The 16,419-nt window shown below is 52.5% G+C and overlaps 1 protein-coding gene across 5 annotated transcripts in view; it reads left to right on the top strand.

Moving 5' to 3' along the window:
- The window catches only part of KCNN3 (potassium calcium-activated channel subfamily N member 3), a 169,457-nt gene that overhangs the window by 101,588 nt on the left and 51,450 nt on the right, over window positions 1-16,419 (top strand). For all 5 annotated transcript variants that reach the window (XM_074318659.1, XM_074318661.1, XM_074318660.1 and 2 more), the window contains one exon: window positions 9,172-9,590. In XM_074318659.1, the coding sequence (XP_074174760.1) occupies window positions 9,172-9,590 (419 nt within the window). The remainder of the gene's footprint in view (window positions 1-9,171; window positions 9,591-16,419) is intronic.

Below are 16,419 nucleotides of genomic sequence, written 5' to 3'. Positions count from 1 at the left end.
TGGATATTCAAAAGACGGATTACAGGTGGGGGTGGCCAGGGTCCCACAGCACTGTGGGTTCCTGGCTCCACAGGGAGAAGTGTGGCCAGAGGAGGGACGAGTCAGGCGTCCCAGGTGTTTGTGTCCAGGGCGGTACCAGGTGTGGGCACTGATGACACAGTGTCCCAGGATCCTGAATTGCAAATAGTAATTAACCACCCTCCCTCTGCCCGCCCCCCTAACCCCCACACCCGGCGGGTCACCTCCATAGCCTTATCCTTATTTGCTTCTGTTGACTTCTCAGCTCCCATTGTCACCCATGGAACCTGGCGCCACACCTGGCACACTGTGGCCCCGTCCCCAGGGAGCCGTCACCTTGGTGATTTTGGCCACCGTGCCCCCTCCCTGCCCCCTCCCCTCCTGAATGGAGGGAACACTGAGAGTGATTTTCATCATTGCTTGAGAGGGGGGCCCCCTCCTCCTACAGAGAGCCCCAACCTCTGCCCGCAGTGGGGGAGCGGGGTAGGCCGCTGACTAATGCAGCTTTCAGCGCCTGGCTGCGATGTAAATGTACATGAGACGTGGGCCTTGAAATAGGTGCCTTTGTTCGGTTTTTGTGCATTCGCACTAGATGTCACAGGGTGGTCTAGTCAGAAGAGCTATGGAACAGGTAATGACATTGGCCTTGGGGGGGGGTGCCTTGTGAGAGGCGCCCAGCTATTAACTCCTTCCAGCTGGGCTTTGTTCACAAAATCCTGGGGGTGGGTGGGCTTCTGAGGGATTTGAAGCTCTGCATAGGAAATTACCGGGTGGGAGAGGGCGGGATGTCATTGTCTCTCCAAGAATGGCCACGCTCCAAACATCCCCATTAGGCTCAACTAGTGGCTTCCTCCAGGAACGTTCTTTTTTACAAAGTTACTTCATTGGGTTTTCAAAATTACAAAAGCAACATGGGTTTGTGTTAACACAGAGGTGCGTTCTAATTATTCAGGGAAAAAATGAGTCAACTGTTTCCCCGATTCCCCCCGCCCACCGCCCCAGAGGTCCGGGCATTACCCATTTGGGGATCAACCAGAAGGGGTTACCACCTCTGTGTGTCCATGTGAAAAACACACCAACGTGTATGTAGTACATATACGGGGATTTTCGTTTTTAGGTGTTGGTGTTTGCTTTTTTAAAAAAGAGGAATCTCACTATCCCCATTACGCTGCAATTTTCTCTTTTTACTTAATATATCCCACGAACATTTTCTAAGTCAACACAAATAGACCCCCTTCATTAAAAAAAACAACCCCAAACAGCTAATAATGTGGCATGTGAGTACCATCATTTATTCAACGCTTTCTCTACTGATGTGTATTCAGGTTGCTTCCAGGTTAGTGTGTTGTGTTTTCTTTTATTATTAGCAGTTCTAATAGCAGTTCTCATGAGCAGTTTGCTCCTAAATATTCTTTGGTTTCTATCTTATGCGTATGCTGCAGAAGACTATTTTGCCTTGGGGAGAATTGTAGAGATGGCAAACAATTACGATGGTTTTCTTTAGTCATACTGGTTTTGTCATCTGAAGCTGTCACATTTTCAGACTATTTGCCACCGTTTACACATTCATCTGGGCAGTTTGTGTTTCCTGAGCAGGTGGGAGGCACGGTGGTGGCAACAGTGCAGGGAAGACAGGCTGTCCCCAAGGAGCCCTGTGGCAGCGTGGGCACTGGGCACAGGGCACCCACAAGCAGGTGGACAGGCCTGCCTCAGAGGGGAGGGCATGAGGCTTCACAGACGGGAGCGTGGGCTCTGGGTTCGAGTCCTATTGCCACCACTCACTTGCTGTGAGGTCTTGGGGAAGGTGACTCATCCGTACACCAGGGAAATCGCAGTACTTTCTCATGGTGCTGCTGTGAGGATTGAAAGGGTTAAGGTAGAGAAAGACACTTCGGACAAAGCCAGATGGGCTGCAGTTGCTGTCTGCAGGGGCCCCCTCCACCCAACAGGAAACGCCCCCGCCCCAGGGGGTGACATTTCAGCTGGTCCTTGAGGAATTGCTGAAAGGCATTTTAGTCATTTTGGGGAAAGCAATCACCCCCCACCCCCCACTAACACTGGGTCCTGACCTGGTTCTTCACCCCAGGTTGTTGAAAGATCCAGGAACCTCTTTAGTTTTAGTTGCCAAAACACCCTTGGAGCCAGGGTTCCAGAACCCCTCCCCAGTGGCAAACTGGCTTGAGTTACAAGGGGTTGGGGTCCGGCAGCCCCTGTTAGCCGGCAAACATTCAGCAGGAGCATTCATGTGTCAAAATGAAATGGAAATTTACCAGAAACTTCCTGTTGAGAAAAACAAGTCTTCTCCCCCAGACTTAGCAGGTGTTCAGAAACTTTCTGACTCCCGGGTCTGCCAAGGCGCATAAAGACCCAGAAACAGCCGCTGGGCTGGCCTGAGGTGGGCAAACACTGGGATGGGTCCTGGCTCGCACAGCCTGGGACCAGGGCACAGTGGTCAAGATTGTGGACTTGGGAACATGTCTGCCCTGGCTTTAGAGCTTCGGTCTGCCTCTTATTAACTGTATAACCCCTAGCAAATTACTTAATCTCTCTGAGCCTCAGTTTCCCTATCTGTATAAAGGGAATAATAACACCTTTCTCTGAGCCCTGTTTAGGATTAAATGAGACAATGCCTATAACGCACGCAGCACAGGGCCTGTGAGGCTGCAATTGTGGGGTCTGATGGAGAGGTCACCTGCTCCCTCCCCTCTTCCCCTGAAATTGGGGCCAGCAAGCCAGACCTTCTGGCCGTCCTTCCACAGCTGCTATTTGAGGATTGGCTGTGGGGTACAGGGACTGGGGACTCCCCGAGGAGGACATCTAACCCTGCCTGGGGTTGGGAAGAGGCCAGCTAAGACGTGTGGAAAGGAGAGACACTGGATCTGGAGCTTCAAGAACGAGAAGGAGCTCCCGGGTGAGAAGCTGAGAAGAGAGAGCAGCTTGTATAAACTGTGACAGACAGAAGCTCAGGGACCATGTGTAACCTGGTTTGGCTGGAATGAGATGCCGGGTTGGCAGGGGACTGGCTGGGGCCATACAGGGAAGGGCCCTTTTGCCAAGTACAATTAGGAGGTTGGACTTGATCCTGAACTCTCTGGGGAGCCCCCGAAAGGCTCTGAGAAGGGAAGTAACAGGGTTTCTTTTGCACTTTAGAACACTCGCCTTGCCACTGGGTGGATGGTGGATGGGGCGGGCCGCAGTATGAGACCTGGGGGTGGCCACCGTAACCCAAGTGTGGGATGGAGTCACCTTGCCCTTACTGCTTGGAGTAGCACTGGGCACGAACTCCCCCTCCACACAAGGAGGGGACCCCACGTCTCTCCACAGGTCTCGGGGGTTCCCGGGAGCTTCTATTTCTCTCTCTGCAGCTCTTCTCCTGCCACCTCCTGCTCCTGCTGAATTCTCCAGCCCCATCTGCACATGGTGACTCCTGGGGGCCTGGCTCACCTCCCTGTCCCTTGATCCCCACAGGACCGTGATTAAAGAGGCCTTTGGCTTAACTGACTTTTCTGTGGGTTGGCACCAAGGGGAGGGGGTGATGTCGCTGGTGGCACAGCCCACATCATGACATTGAACTTTGCGTAGTCTTGTTTGTGAAAGTCTCACGACTGTTCTGCTGTGGCTGAGTGGGCCCTCCCCTCCCCCGTCTTGGGACTGGCCCAGGTGCCCTTCAGACACTTCCCCTGGCCTCCTGGTCCCTCAGCCTGCAGCCCCCACCTCCAATGTCCCCGTTCGTTTCTAGGGCAGATAAATGAAGCCCTGTGTCTGTGTCCCCTGAATCCACCCCAACCGTGCCCAACAGGAAGCGTCTTCATTAGCAAACACGCTGCGGTGTCTAGGTGGCTTCTAAGCAAAGATGGTCTCTTCCCCAGTGGGGCTCTACCCTGCGGGTCCGAGGAGGGTGGAACAGATGAACTTGGATATTTTGTCAGGGGGAATGAAAGCAGCTGCCTTCGTTCCACAAACAGAGCCCCGTCGGGATGGCTAAGCACAGCGCGGGTTTCCCAGGCTGGCGCACACCCAGCCTGGTTTCATTGTGTATTGATTCTGTGGTCGGGGAAGGCTCTTCTGAGAAATGAACATCTTAAAGAGGGAGCTTGAGTTTTCTTCAGAATAAAACCGAGTGAAGCCCAAACTGGCTAGTCCCCAGCGTGGAGGGTTCTGCCTGGCAGGCTGGCAGGGAAAGGCATGGACCTGGAAGCACACAGCAGGCTGCAGGGCCCCGGACAATTGACTTCACCTCTCTGAGTTTCAGTTTCTTCATCTGGAAAATGGGCGTCATAGTTCTTCCTGACAGGAAGGCTGTGAATTGCAATGAGACAGTATGTGCAGAGTTGCCTGGCTAGGCCTGTAGTTGGGTTTGGGGGTAACTTTGACACATGAGGACACTACTATAGGCTGAATTGTGTCCCCCTGAATTCATATGTTAAAGTGTTAACCCCCAATGTGACATATTTGGAGAAACGGTCTTCAAGAGGTAATTAAGATTAAATGATGTCACAAGAATGGCCTTGGGAGAAGAGAGAGAGAGAGAGGAGAGAGGTCCTTCTCTTGTCTCTCTCTCTCTCCCTCTTCTCTCTGCCACATGAGGACACAGTGAGAAGGAGGCCAGCCAGGAAGAGGCCCTCCCCAGAACCCCACCGTCCAGCCCCCAGATCCGTCCAGCCTTTAGAACTGTGAGGAAATAAGGTTCAGTTGTTTAAGCCACTCAGCCGTGGCACGTTGTTCCGGCGGCCTGAGCTGACTCACACAGTCATGTATGTAACCTGTGAGCCTGTGTATTCAGAAAGTGGTGAGGAGCACGTGACCCCGCTGGGCCTGAGCCTGTGGCCTCCCTGCTCCTTGGTGACTCCTTCCAAAGCCTCCAAGGCCCCAGCAAACAGGACCTCATGGGGCAGCACCCTCACTTATCCCCCACGTGGGCCTTTCTCGCAGACTCTCCAGGCCACCTCAGGCCTTGGCTCGTGCTGTCTCCTCCGCCTGTAATGTGGACCTTGGCAGGGCTTACCATCTATGCAAAGGGCCGCTCCTCAGAGGGCCCTGCCTGCCGGAGACAGTGCAGCCTCTACCCAGACGGCTCTCGTTCCCTTTGCCCCCTCTTAGTCTCTTCCTAGCAGGCACCACTCACTGAAATGAAACGGTTTGCCCATTTATTGTCTGTTTTCCTCCGCTAGAATTTAAGCCCCATGAGGACAGAGGCCTTGTCTGTTTGTTCTCGCTATATTCCTAGAGCTTAGCATGGGGACTGTGACATGATAGGGACTCAACTCATATTGACTGAATGAATGAGTGAATGAATGAATGAACCAGCTGATCCGGGGAAAGCTCCATGCCTGCTCATCCAGTATCTCTTGAACTTGACCTGAGCACCTTGATTTCCAGCACCACTCCTTGTATCCGTCCATCCAGCTAGAGGCTAGCTGTTCAGCCAATGGTTTTCCAACTAAAGAATTCCATGGAGGGGTACGGGGCCTCCACAGAGAGCTAGGCTGGGGGAGGTGGTGAAGGAGGCGGCCTTTGAATGCTCTCTCCCCCCTTTCAGCTAGAACCGCTCTGAGTGCATCTGTTTCCATACTGGGCTTGTATGAAAAAAAATCTCATGAGATGAAATGGCTCCTCAGCTGGGAGAGAATGGAAAACCGCACATTGGATCCAACCCTTCCCGTTACAGAAGAGGAGTCTGAGGACCAGAGAAGGAAAGGGACAGGGGGTCAGTGGCAGAATGCTGTACCCCAGGGGTGCCTCGGTCAGGGATCAAAGGATTTTTTCTTGTGTTAGAGAAAAAGACTTACTTCCTCAAATGCCATAGCTTGGCTTTCCTTCTCTAAGAACTGGGGACAGCAGGGGGTTTTGGTCACCCCCGGTCTCTGGCTATCCCAGACAAGCTGCAGACTCAGAAGTCCCTGTGGGTTCCCCGGCACTCTGCAGGACATGACCGGTGAGCTCTGCCAGGGGCAGCGCTCAGGAGAACCCAGGCTGAAGAGCCACCGGGAGCCATGACACATGGCCAACTGCCATTTGGCTCAGTCTGGCACAGCAGCTGGAGACCGGGAGGACTTCTTCTCAGAAAGACCCCAAGCTGACTAGCGTGGACCCCAGCCTCTGAGAGCCTTTGTGGTAGAATCAGACTTTTCTGACCGCCACGTGCCTGCTGGCCTCTTTCAGAGGTACCTTTTTTCTACCTTTGCTTCCCCCCCCCCCCTTTCTCCCTTTCTTCAGCTGGTTCCACGGTGCATTTGCTGACTGGAAATTTTATGGTAACCATTACTGCAAGCCCAGGAGTTCATTTTACCACTGGCAATCAGCTCTTGTCCTCGGGGAAACCTAATTAGGTATTACAGGACTTTTGATGTCATTCCCATGGAAACCCCCATCGTAATGGTGTGCATGCAGAATATCTGCTCTGGGGAGCTTGCAAAAAAGTACATCTATATGTCATTACTGGATTTTAAGAAAATCTTCCATTTTTTCCCCTCTTGCTTTTTTTCTGCATATATATTTTTAAATGATGGAATTTTTCCCTGGAGTTTTTCTCCCACAGAGAGAGAACAATAGAGAACAGAAAAGCCCTTTTCCATTTTCTCTACTGTAATTTAAAAAAAAAAATTCATAGTTGCACACGAATGCAAGTTTTTCAGCTCGGCCAGAATGTCTAAGCAGGATCTCCCCTAATAGCTGAGAACATTTTAATGAAAGACATTGCTTAAATAAAGGAACTGAAAGGCCGCAAGGCTTTCAAAATAGAATGGGGAAAGCTGGTGAGTCCAACGAATCAACTCTAAACTTATTTACCCTGAAAAGGAAAGAAAGAAAAAAAAAAAAAAGGCAGGTTTCCTGTGTGCCTCGCGTGGGTCAGCACGCTGTCAGGCTGACAGTGGAGGCTCCAGGATGGCAGTCTCCCTGCCAAGACAGCCCACCCTCGGCCCTGCAGCTAACACACTGGGGGCTCCAGAAATGCCACTTGAACCGACCTGTTTGGAGGTGACCAGATGGCCCTTCAGAGTCACCCCATGGGGAGCTGTGAGAAACTCTAAGAGGGAAGTGTGCAGGCCTGGTCTGGATGAGGTGGGGGTGCAGATGGAAGGGCCTAGCAGACTTTACAGAGAGAGAACGAGAACGAGACAGAGAGAGAGTGAGAGAGAGAGAGCGAGAGAGAGCCTGTTATACACCCATGTACTACAGCTAAAATTCCAGGGTTTCTGGAGAATTCATAAATAACCAGAATTATTTTATTTAATACTTCTGATTGGCCATTCAAGGATGGAATGCCCATGCTGACCTCTTTGCTAGCTGCCAGCGAATCCCTTTGCCCCCAGGAGCCCTATCAGCAGGGGCCATCAGTCTGCAACCTGGAAGGTCTATCCGCCACTCATAGGCCCCCACATCCCACCCGAACCCCCCTTCACTCTTTATGAATGTCTCCCAGGCCAATGTCTTAATAATCCCTCACATTTTTAGAGAAGTTAGTAAAGCACATCCCCCTTATTACCTGTAATACTGGGTGCTAATGCTAATCCCCTGAGTGGGCAGGGTCAAGGCTAGCTGTGGGAACAGGCTCCGAGAAGAGACCTCAGTCTAGCTCTCCAGCCTCTAACCACGTTGTGTGTTGCCATCTCCCCCCCTCCCCGCCCCAAGGCTCTGCACCAGGAAACTGAAACAGAAGCAGGGCACCGGAGAGGTGGTGGTGACCCTGCCAGGGGACCAGCACCTGCCTTTCAGGTTGGGCAGAGTGATGACACACCCTCCCCTTTAACTCGGATGGCATAAAATCTCGTCCCCCATCAGGCAAATCAAAGGGATCTGTGACTCGTTGCTTCAGTTCCTGCCCAGAGTGAACCCAGTTACTATAGCCACCTAATGCAATTCTTTATTACAGGGTGGATGGTTTTCTTTTGTATCTGAAGAGTTTGGCCAGTCATGTCACAGTGGCTTGGCCTGTTGGCGGCAGTTAGGAGCGGGAGGAACCCTGGAGTAGCCATTAGGTCTTTCTGTTTCCACGGATGGTGGAGATCTGTGTCTGGAAACGCCCAGGCTCAGCTATGCTGGGGAGGGAGAGAGGGGGAGTAGGCTGGGTGCTGTGCTGGGTACCTGCCCTGTCCAGAGGTCACACCTTCTTAATTAGAGCCTCCTGGGTTGAGGGCGGCTCCTCAGCCCGTTGTCTGTAGTGCCTTCTAATTCCCCTCCATGATTCTCATCACCAGGCCGTGCTCAGAGTTGTTCTGTTCAACGCCGAGTCCTCCCGGTGAGACCGGCTTGTGAGCAAAGCCTGGGGCTTCCCCTTATGTGAACCCCAGCATGACTCTGGGCTGTGCACACAGCAGGTGCTCCGTAAATGCTTGTTTCAGCGCCTTTGCCCATCCTCCTGGCATGGCAGCGGGAATCTCATCTTCATGGAAAGTTAGGGCTGGAAGGGGCTTAGACGTTGCTGAGTCCAGCCCTCATTTTACAGAAAGACTGACCCCAACCATTAATAATGCTAAAAATAATCATAGTTAATACTTACAGAGCGTTTCCTGAGTCCCAGGCAGGATTCTGTGCACTCTGTATATCACATTATATGGTAGTTTCACAGCGGCCTCTAGGCAGCAGGGTTTGTCATTGTCCCAGATGAGCAAACTGAGGCACAGAGAGGTTTGGTGACTTACCCAAGGTCACAGAGCCAGTCAGAGTTGGGATCAGGATGCAGACCCAGGCCGCCCCTTTCCAGGTCCCACACCACTGACACCCCGCTGCTGGGTGTGAAAGCACAGCGCTGCCAGCAAACACCTGTGGGTCCCTTCTCTGAAAGGGGGAGGAGTCTGTGCCAGCCCGAGTGCCTCCCTCCTCACACAGGAAACAACTTTTTCAGCTACACCTCCCCCCCCCCCCCAGGGCTTGCTCGACTCAGGCCCAGGCAGGAGCTCAGGGGCCTGGTTTTCATAGAAATGAGCTGTTTTCCCCCCTCCTCGTGAAACAGCCAGTTTGGGGACGCCCTCGAGCAGGAAGGGCCCTGGGGAAGCAGGTTACAGAAATGGAGGCGCACAGAGCGAGTGTCTCAGCGGGGCGTCCCCACTCCCCAGCCAGGGCGCTCAGCGCACAAGCGAGGCCGCCACAGGGGGCCCTGACCCGCTGTGGGTTCCGTCCCGGCCGCACTAACCGGCTCTCTGCTCCCGCCAGCTTTTCGTGATCGACAACGGTGCGGACGACTGGCGGATAGCCATGACCTACGAGCGCATTCTGTACATCAGCCTGGAGATGCTGGTGTGCGCCATCCACCCCATCCCCGGCGAGTACAAGTTCTTCTGGACGGCGCGCCTGGCCTTCTCCTACACGCCGTCGCGGGCCGAGGCGGACGTGGACATCATCCTGTCCATCCCCATGTTCCTGCGCCTCTACCTGATCGCCCGCGTGATGCTGCTTCACAGCAAGCTCTTCACCGACGCCTCGTCCCGCAGCATCGGCGCCCTCAACAAGATCAACTTCAACACGCGCTTCGTCATGAAGACGCTCATGACCATCTGCCCCGGCACCGTGCTGCTCGTCTTCAGCATCTCGCTGTGGATCATAGCGGCCTGGACCGTCCGCGTCTGCGAAAGGTATTTCCACGGGTCCCTCGCCTTCCCAGCACAGAGCCCTGCGTGGCGTGGGGGCGGGGGGAGGTGCAGGGACCGCGCGCGCGTGTGGGTCCCGCCAGAGGAACGGCCGCGAGACACCTCACAGGAGACACCGGGAAAGGGGGAGGGCCGATCGACCCGGGCTGGATATGAGCTGGAACGTGGGGACATTGAAACCGAGGTGCGCTGGGAAAAACCCCAGGTGTATCATTCCTCATTTTCGGTCCCCTCTTTGTTCACCGATAGGTCGATGCACTCTAGTTACATTGTTCACCCTGTCTGGTGTATAACCACTCTGCAGTTTCTGTGGCATCTCTTCCTCTTGGAGATGAAGGATGCTCGCTAGCATTTTAAAGGCTCTGAGAAGTCCTGCAGTAATGAAACTGGGTGGCTTTTGTGTGGCCCAGGTGTTCTCACAAGTATCCTTCCACAAGCCCTTTCCAGTGTGTAACAGAACAGTCCTGAAGCCTGGCTACCCCAAGGGTGGGCCACAGGCCCGCAGCTTACCGTATCCCCGGGAAGTCCTCAGCACGCAGAATCTCAGGCCCCACCCCAGGACTACTGAACAGAATTTGCATTTTAACAAGTTCGCCAGATGGTGTGTATACACCTTAAAGCTTGAGAAGCATTGCGCTGATGGAACATACTTTGGGAGACATGGTTTGAGGAGGCTGGTGGCTGGACAGCGACGCAGAGAAACAGCTGGTGGGAGAGAAGGGCGATATGGCCTCACAGAGATCTGGGGCTCTAACACGTAGTGCCAGCCCCTCAGAACTGCCTTCGCCAAGGCTCAAGGGCAGGGTTTGTCACCACTCCTTCCACTGCCACCTTCACGTGGCCCTTGGTGACACCTCTCCCTTTCAGGCTGACTCTGGATATTCATTTTAATCTGATGTCACAGGTGGAGCCTGAACACCTAGCTTAGAAACCTGGATTCTGTGCCTAGGTAGCTGTGAGATCTTGGGCAAGTCACTTAACCTCTCTGGGCCTCAGTGTCCTCGTCTTAGAATGAGGGTCTCCTGAGATAGAAGGAGGATGTGTTCACCCGAGAGGTTATTACGTTGGGAGGCCTGGTCAAGCATCCCGTGTAATCTACACGGATCCTGGCAGCCACCCTTAATTCATCAGCGCTTACAACCGTATTGCCAGGTCTCCCATGCACCAGTGTCCCAGCAGAGAGAAAATGAGCAGAAGTCTGGAGGAGAGTTAGCCTAAAAACATCGCATGTGGGTAGTTGAGCCAGATTTCCCACCTATTTTGAGATGTTCTGTTTGCAGACATTCCTTTTAGATATTTGGCCGGCAGACACACAGTCATACTAAGGGGGTGCAGGACGAGGGCCCCCAAGCCTGGCACGGTCAGTCTCGGCAAGCCAGTGCTGTGTCACGAGACACTCGTGACGTGCAAAGCCCCAGGGACACATGGTACCCCCCCCATCCAGGAGCCCGCCATCATCTGCTCTGTAGAAGACCACACTTCACGATGCTTCGTGAACCTTCTCTGGTAAACAGACGCTCTTTCTGCAGAGGAGAAAGCATGTGCTTGGGGTCCAACCCATAGAACTCTTTGCTAAGCCACAGTGGGCCTCAGTTTTCTCATCTGCAAGCTGTGGATGATAATACCTGCTTGACAGAATTTGTGGTTACGGCTAAGCAAGATTGTTATGTGAACTGTACCCTCAATCCACTGAGAGTGAAAATGCATAATAATTACGGAGATCCATTGCTAACACTGGGGAATTTTGTGGCTGTCTTCTGCTTATATTCGGAACAAAGCCGTTCCTACCACAGGTAGACTAGGCCCTTCCTGTTTTCCTTGGTAAGTGATGGAAGCCGAGTCTTCCAACAATAGTAGTTGAATTTGCGTGGCCCTGTGAGGTGTTGGAAAGCATCTTCTCACACAAACCCTGTTTGGCACGTACGGTCACCTCATTTTTCAGACAGGCAAGTGGGCTGAACAGGGGACAGAGTCCCTGAAAGTGTAGTCGTTGTTTATTGAACGTGTCACAGGTACAGGTGACTATTTTTTACAGGAAGATAAGAGTGCTTTAGAGCGCATAGTTTGCAAATGCCCCATTGCATTTCATTTGGCGTCAAATGACCCTGCTGAGGCTGCCCAGCCGAGGCTGGGTCACCCGGGCCCCCGGCAGACCCCAGGCCTCTGACATGACAGGCAAGCCCCAGCTGAAGTGCAGGGCAAAGGCCCAGAGAAACAATAAGCGGATGGCAAGTTCTCTGAAAGTGCCCCCTTCTCTCATAGAAAGGCCCTTTGGCCAAAGGCTTCTGCTTACATCTGACGTTGAAGCCCCGGTGGGTGTCCTCACTGCTCCTGGTCTCAGGAGCTTACCTGGTGCCAGTTTATGTGAAATGCTTCATATGCTTTCTGCGTTTGCCCTCGCAATCGACCTATGACAGGTACCATGACTGTCCCCATTTTAGAGTCGAGGAAGTGGATGTAAAGGCACCAGCCCGAGGTCACAGAGCTAGTCACTGTGAAGCCGAAACTTGAACTTGGTTCTGACTCCGAACGTCATGTCTGTCTTGCTGCTCCGGGCTGAATCCTGCACTTGCGGGGAACCCGTGGCCTAGACGCTCTCGGTGACTTTCCCCATCTGAGTGTTTCAAAGCCACTGAGACTGACACTTAAATCCCAGCCTTGCTGTTTGTCTGCCTCCCGCGTCTGTGCTCTTCATCACTTTATCACCCTGTCTTCAGGGCTGACTTCACGTTAGATTTAAACAGATCCGAAGGTAGTGGCAGCTGTGGTGTGCCGCCCAGGTGCCCCCTCTAGGCCCAGGCTGTCATTCCCTCAGCCAGGCTTGTCCGCTGTCGCCGAGTTCCTCTCCCAGAGCTGCTCTGGCTGAAGGGAGCTGCCTCAGCCAAGGTCAAGGCCCCTGCCCAGGGCCAGCAAGCAGCCAGTGACTTGTCCATGCAGGAGTTCAAAGGCCAGACCCTTCACCTCCAGGGCCACCAGGGCTCCAGGGCTCCCTGGGGAGTCACCAGAGACCCCTGTCATGTCTGCATGGCACTTCCTCTTCTCCCTCTGCCCAGTCCTGCCTCCCTCCCTCCCCACTGGGGGTGATCCTGACAGCAGCCCCAACAAACCTCTCGCACCCCAATCTCAGTCTCAGAGACTCTTTCTGAGGAATCTGACCTATAGAACTGTGAAAACGTGTATGAATAAGTATGTTTCTTCCTACTCAGGCAACGCACTTCTCTTAAAAGATCAAGCAATTTCTTTTAGAATCAAGCTTAAATGACCATTGTCCTGTCCCAGTGTCACATAATAAGCGAGATTGGCCGAAACCTTGAGACAAGAATTAATCAACCAGAGGCTGGACAGAAACTGGGAGGGGGGCTGCTTTGGGGGGGTGGGTGGAAGCCTCGGGCTGGGGTGGCAGGATGATGTGGGCACGATGGCCTTGGTCTCTGTGATCTGATAATGGTCCTGTCACCCCAGCTAGCAGAGGGAATAAAAGACTTGCCCAAGGTCACATCGCAGTGCTGTGATGGGTTCCAGAAAAACTCCTGCTGGCTCGTTCCCATTCTAGGTGGCTTCCATCCGCCTGGACTTACCTCTATTTGTACGCACGCTCTTCTGAGGTTGCTATGGAAATCCCGCTTCAGCAAGACGCATTTTGAAAGACATTTCTCCTATCTTGGGCTGGCTTTTATGTGACAAGAAGGGTTTTTCACATTTGCTCCTTCCAAGGAGGGAGGGGGCACTTGTAGTGACCCAGAGCAGCGTGCTGTGGGGAGGGCAGCAGCCGGCCTCCCAGAGGCAGTGCCGACAGCAGGCGTCTTTTCCTTGGACCCCCCCCCCCAGGCATTGTATCATGGGACCCGTGGCCTGACAGCTGTGGCACTTGGCATTCTCTGGGATTCTGCTGGCCGCCAGCCCACCTCCCACAGACCACCCAGAGCCCATCTGAGGAACCTCCTCGTTAGACACTGCCACACGCAGGGCGGACTTGCTGGTGAAGGGACCATTGCCGGCTTTCGTCCTCAGGGCAGTCGGCTGAGGAGGTGGGCTTTCCTGGCACGCCCTGCACAAAGGTCTGCCAGCTCACACGTGTGTGTTTGTCTCCCTGGGAGGAGCAGTGGGCTTCCCGTAGCGTGGGTGGGGTGGGCTGAGTCAGGTTTGGTAAGTGACCTTCCAGCCTCTCCAATGGACTCCCTTTGGAGTCTGCCGTCCTGAGGCTCCATGATGTACACCTGCTGCCTCAGTATCTCAGGCCCCCAGCTTGCCAACAGGTGCCTGGGGACGATATTAGGGACATGCATCTTTTTCTGCATGTTTGTATTATCACGAGAAATCTGCTTTTGGAGACCTGGCCCCTGGGACTGGAGAAAAACCATCAGTGGTCCCTTCTTTCTCTCATTCAAACAGAGCCACCCCCCATTGCAAGGGAGACAAAAAAAGGCTTCCTGCCTCCACTCTCTCCTGCCTCGGGCACAGACACCCAGCTCTGCACCAGCCAGAAGCCGGGAGCAGGAACCTCCCTCCCGTCCCCATTTCCTTCCCACAAACCCCTCTCACCTTTGCCAGAGACTGCAACTCCAAGGAAGCAGGAGGGAGACGGTCTACAGGGTGCAGCCCACCGCGTGGCGGGACGCGAGTGCCCAGGCAGAGTGCTCGTGTGTGGGGCTGAGCTGAGAAGGCCCTGGGAACCATGGACCGAGGGCTGCTTTCTCACGGCCCCTGGGGTGGGAGGCACAACCTCCAATGTGGACCCCCAGGGATGATGGGAAGAAATGATCAGAAAAACTTCTAGTCATAGTTATTTTAATCTAAAAAATTAAGTTTTGCTAATATTTAATATGCAGGTAGACAGTAAAACGTGGGTGCAATTTGTGAGGAATATATATATATATATATTATAGAGAGAGACGGAGGGAGAGAGAGAGAGAGAAAGGGAAGGATGTGAACTCAAAAATTTTTACTAGTTGGAGTCCGTGATTCTAAAGATTTGTAAACCGCTGGTTTGGCGTGTCAGAGGACTAATTGGTGAGGAAAGTATTCTGCCACACCAGCTGAAGCCTGGTAGAGGAGGGTGCCCTGCCCTCTAGCTGGAGAAAGGAGAAGTCGGCACCCCAGGGGGCAGAGGAGGCCTAAGGCAATCCTGCCTCCCCAGACCAGGTGTGCACTGGTCACTCGGAATTGAAAGATGGATTCACAATGGGGTGGGGGACAGTGAGGAAAGGAGAGAGGGCAGGGGATCCTATAGGAGGCCTTTGAAACAAATCTGCACAGCATCCAGAGAGAAGAAAATAATCCTGAAGGTGCTGGAGAATGTTGAATTACGAGGAACAAAAAGCAACCTTAGAAGATTCTTAGGCGTGACAGAGAAGAGGGGGCCCATGTGAAATGAAACTGTATATGGCATTGAATGCCAGGATTGTTTTAGCAAAAAGAAAATCCGCACTGGGGGCTCTGAATTTTTGAAAGCCTGGAATGTGGAGGACAAGCTTCCAAGTGCTCTCGAACTGCAGAAGACAAGAACAAAGCGAGGAGAGAAGATGGGGAATGGGGCAGGCTGGAGGCTCTAGAGTCAAGGCTAAATCCGAGAGCCAGGGCCGGCCCGGTGGCTCAGGTGGTTGGTGCGCCATGCTCCTGAGGCTGAGATCTCTGGTTCAAAAAACAAAACAAAACAAAAAATCCAAGAGCTAGAGTTGTTTTGGAGGAAGAAACCAGAATAATTTCGATAAATGCATAGTCAAGGACCGGCACCAAAAAAAACTTTTCCAGGATTAGCCGGCTGGAAAGGTGGTGGGAGGTTAAGATTAGGCTGATCAAAAAGGCTTTCTGTTTCCATTAGAAGGGAGGTGAGATAACTTTTCTTTTTCTGGAAAATTTACTGGATCATAAGGGTAAGGAATCCTGGAAGCATGCAGGCAACGCGGGGCAGACTTTTCCTCAGGAACCGTAAATCCCAGGGCACTTAGGGCGTTACTGTCGTTCACACGAGGAAACAAGAGGAACAAAAGCCATTCCTGGAGTTTTGTGGGCTCAGAAGGTAGACACCCTACGCTTTGGGGGCACTCGCCTACCGGTTGGCCAAGGGATGAATCATAATTAAGATCTTGATAATGGAACATTGTGAGAGAAAGACTGGTGGACAGCACTGACACCAAGTGACATGAAATCCAGATGACATTTAAGTGTCGTTGCAAATCCAAGTTCTAATGTCAAAAAAAAAAGATTTTAGAAAGAGTAGCTGTGTGAAATAAAAACAATAATTCCACAATAATTAGAGGGTTGCAAACCCTCAGATTAGAAGGGTCAGAGACAAAGGCTAGAAAGGAATAGTAAAAGCATGCTACATTCATCGTCTTAGGTAGAAGAGAATTTCAAAAGCCTAATCGCTTGATTTTAATAATTAGAGAAATGTAGTTTAAATCATTATTTTTAACTTAAAGATAACCACAGATAGAAATTTTAAAGTATAACAATAGTACCAACCAGGTATCATGTCCCTTGATCCGTACCACAGCTCTGTGAGGTATTATCTCCGTTCCACATGTGAGAAGACTGAGGCACAGAGAGGTTAAGCAATGTGCCTGGGGTCACAGAGCCAGGGAGAGGCTGAGGTGAGGCTTCAACACCCTGCCTGAGAGCCTTGCTTTTCCCTACCCTGAGGATGTGCGCTTTCCACATTCCCGGATGAGACACACAAACAACATCAGAGACAGAAAAACAAAGGAAGCAAGAAGGAAGAATTTAAAAACACAAAGCATGAAGCAAGATGAGCGAAAACCAGACTTAAGATTTATAACAATCGACATAATTGAGTTTAGCTTCCCTTTGAGAA

This window comes from Rhinolophus sinicus, linkage group LG14 (assembly GCF_036562045.2).
Source record: "Rhinolophus sinicus isolate RSC01 linkage group LG14, ASM3656204v1, whole genome shotgun sequence".
In the NCBI taxonomy this organism is placed as follows: Eukaryota; Metazoa; Chordata; class Mammalia; order Chiroptera; family Rhinolophidae; genus Rhinolophus; species Rhinolophus sinicus.
The sequence above is the reverse complement of the archived record's forward strand: the minus strand, read 5'-3'. Positions and strand labels throughout refer to the sequence as shown.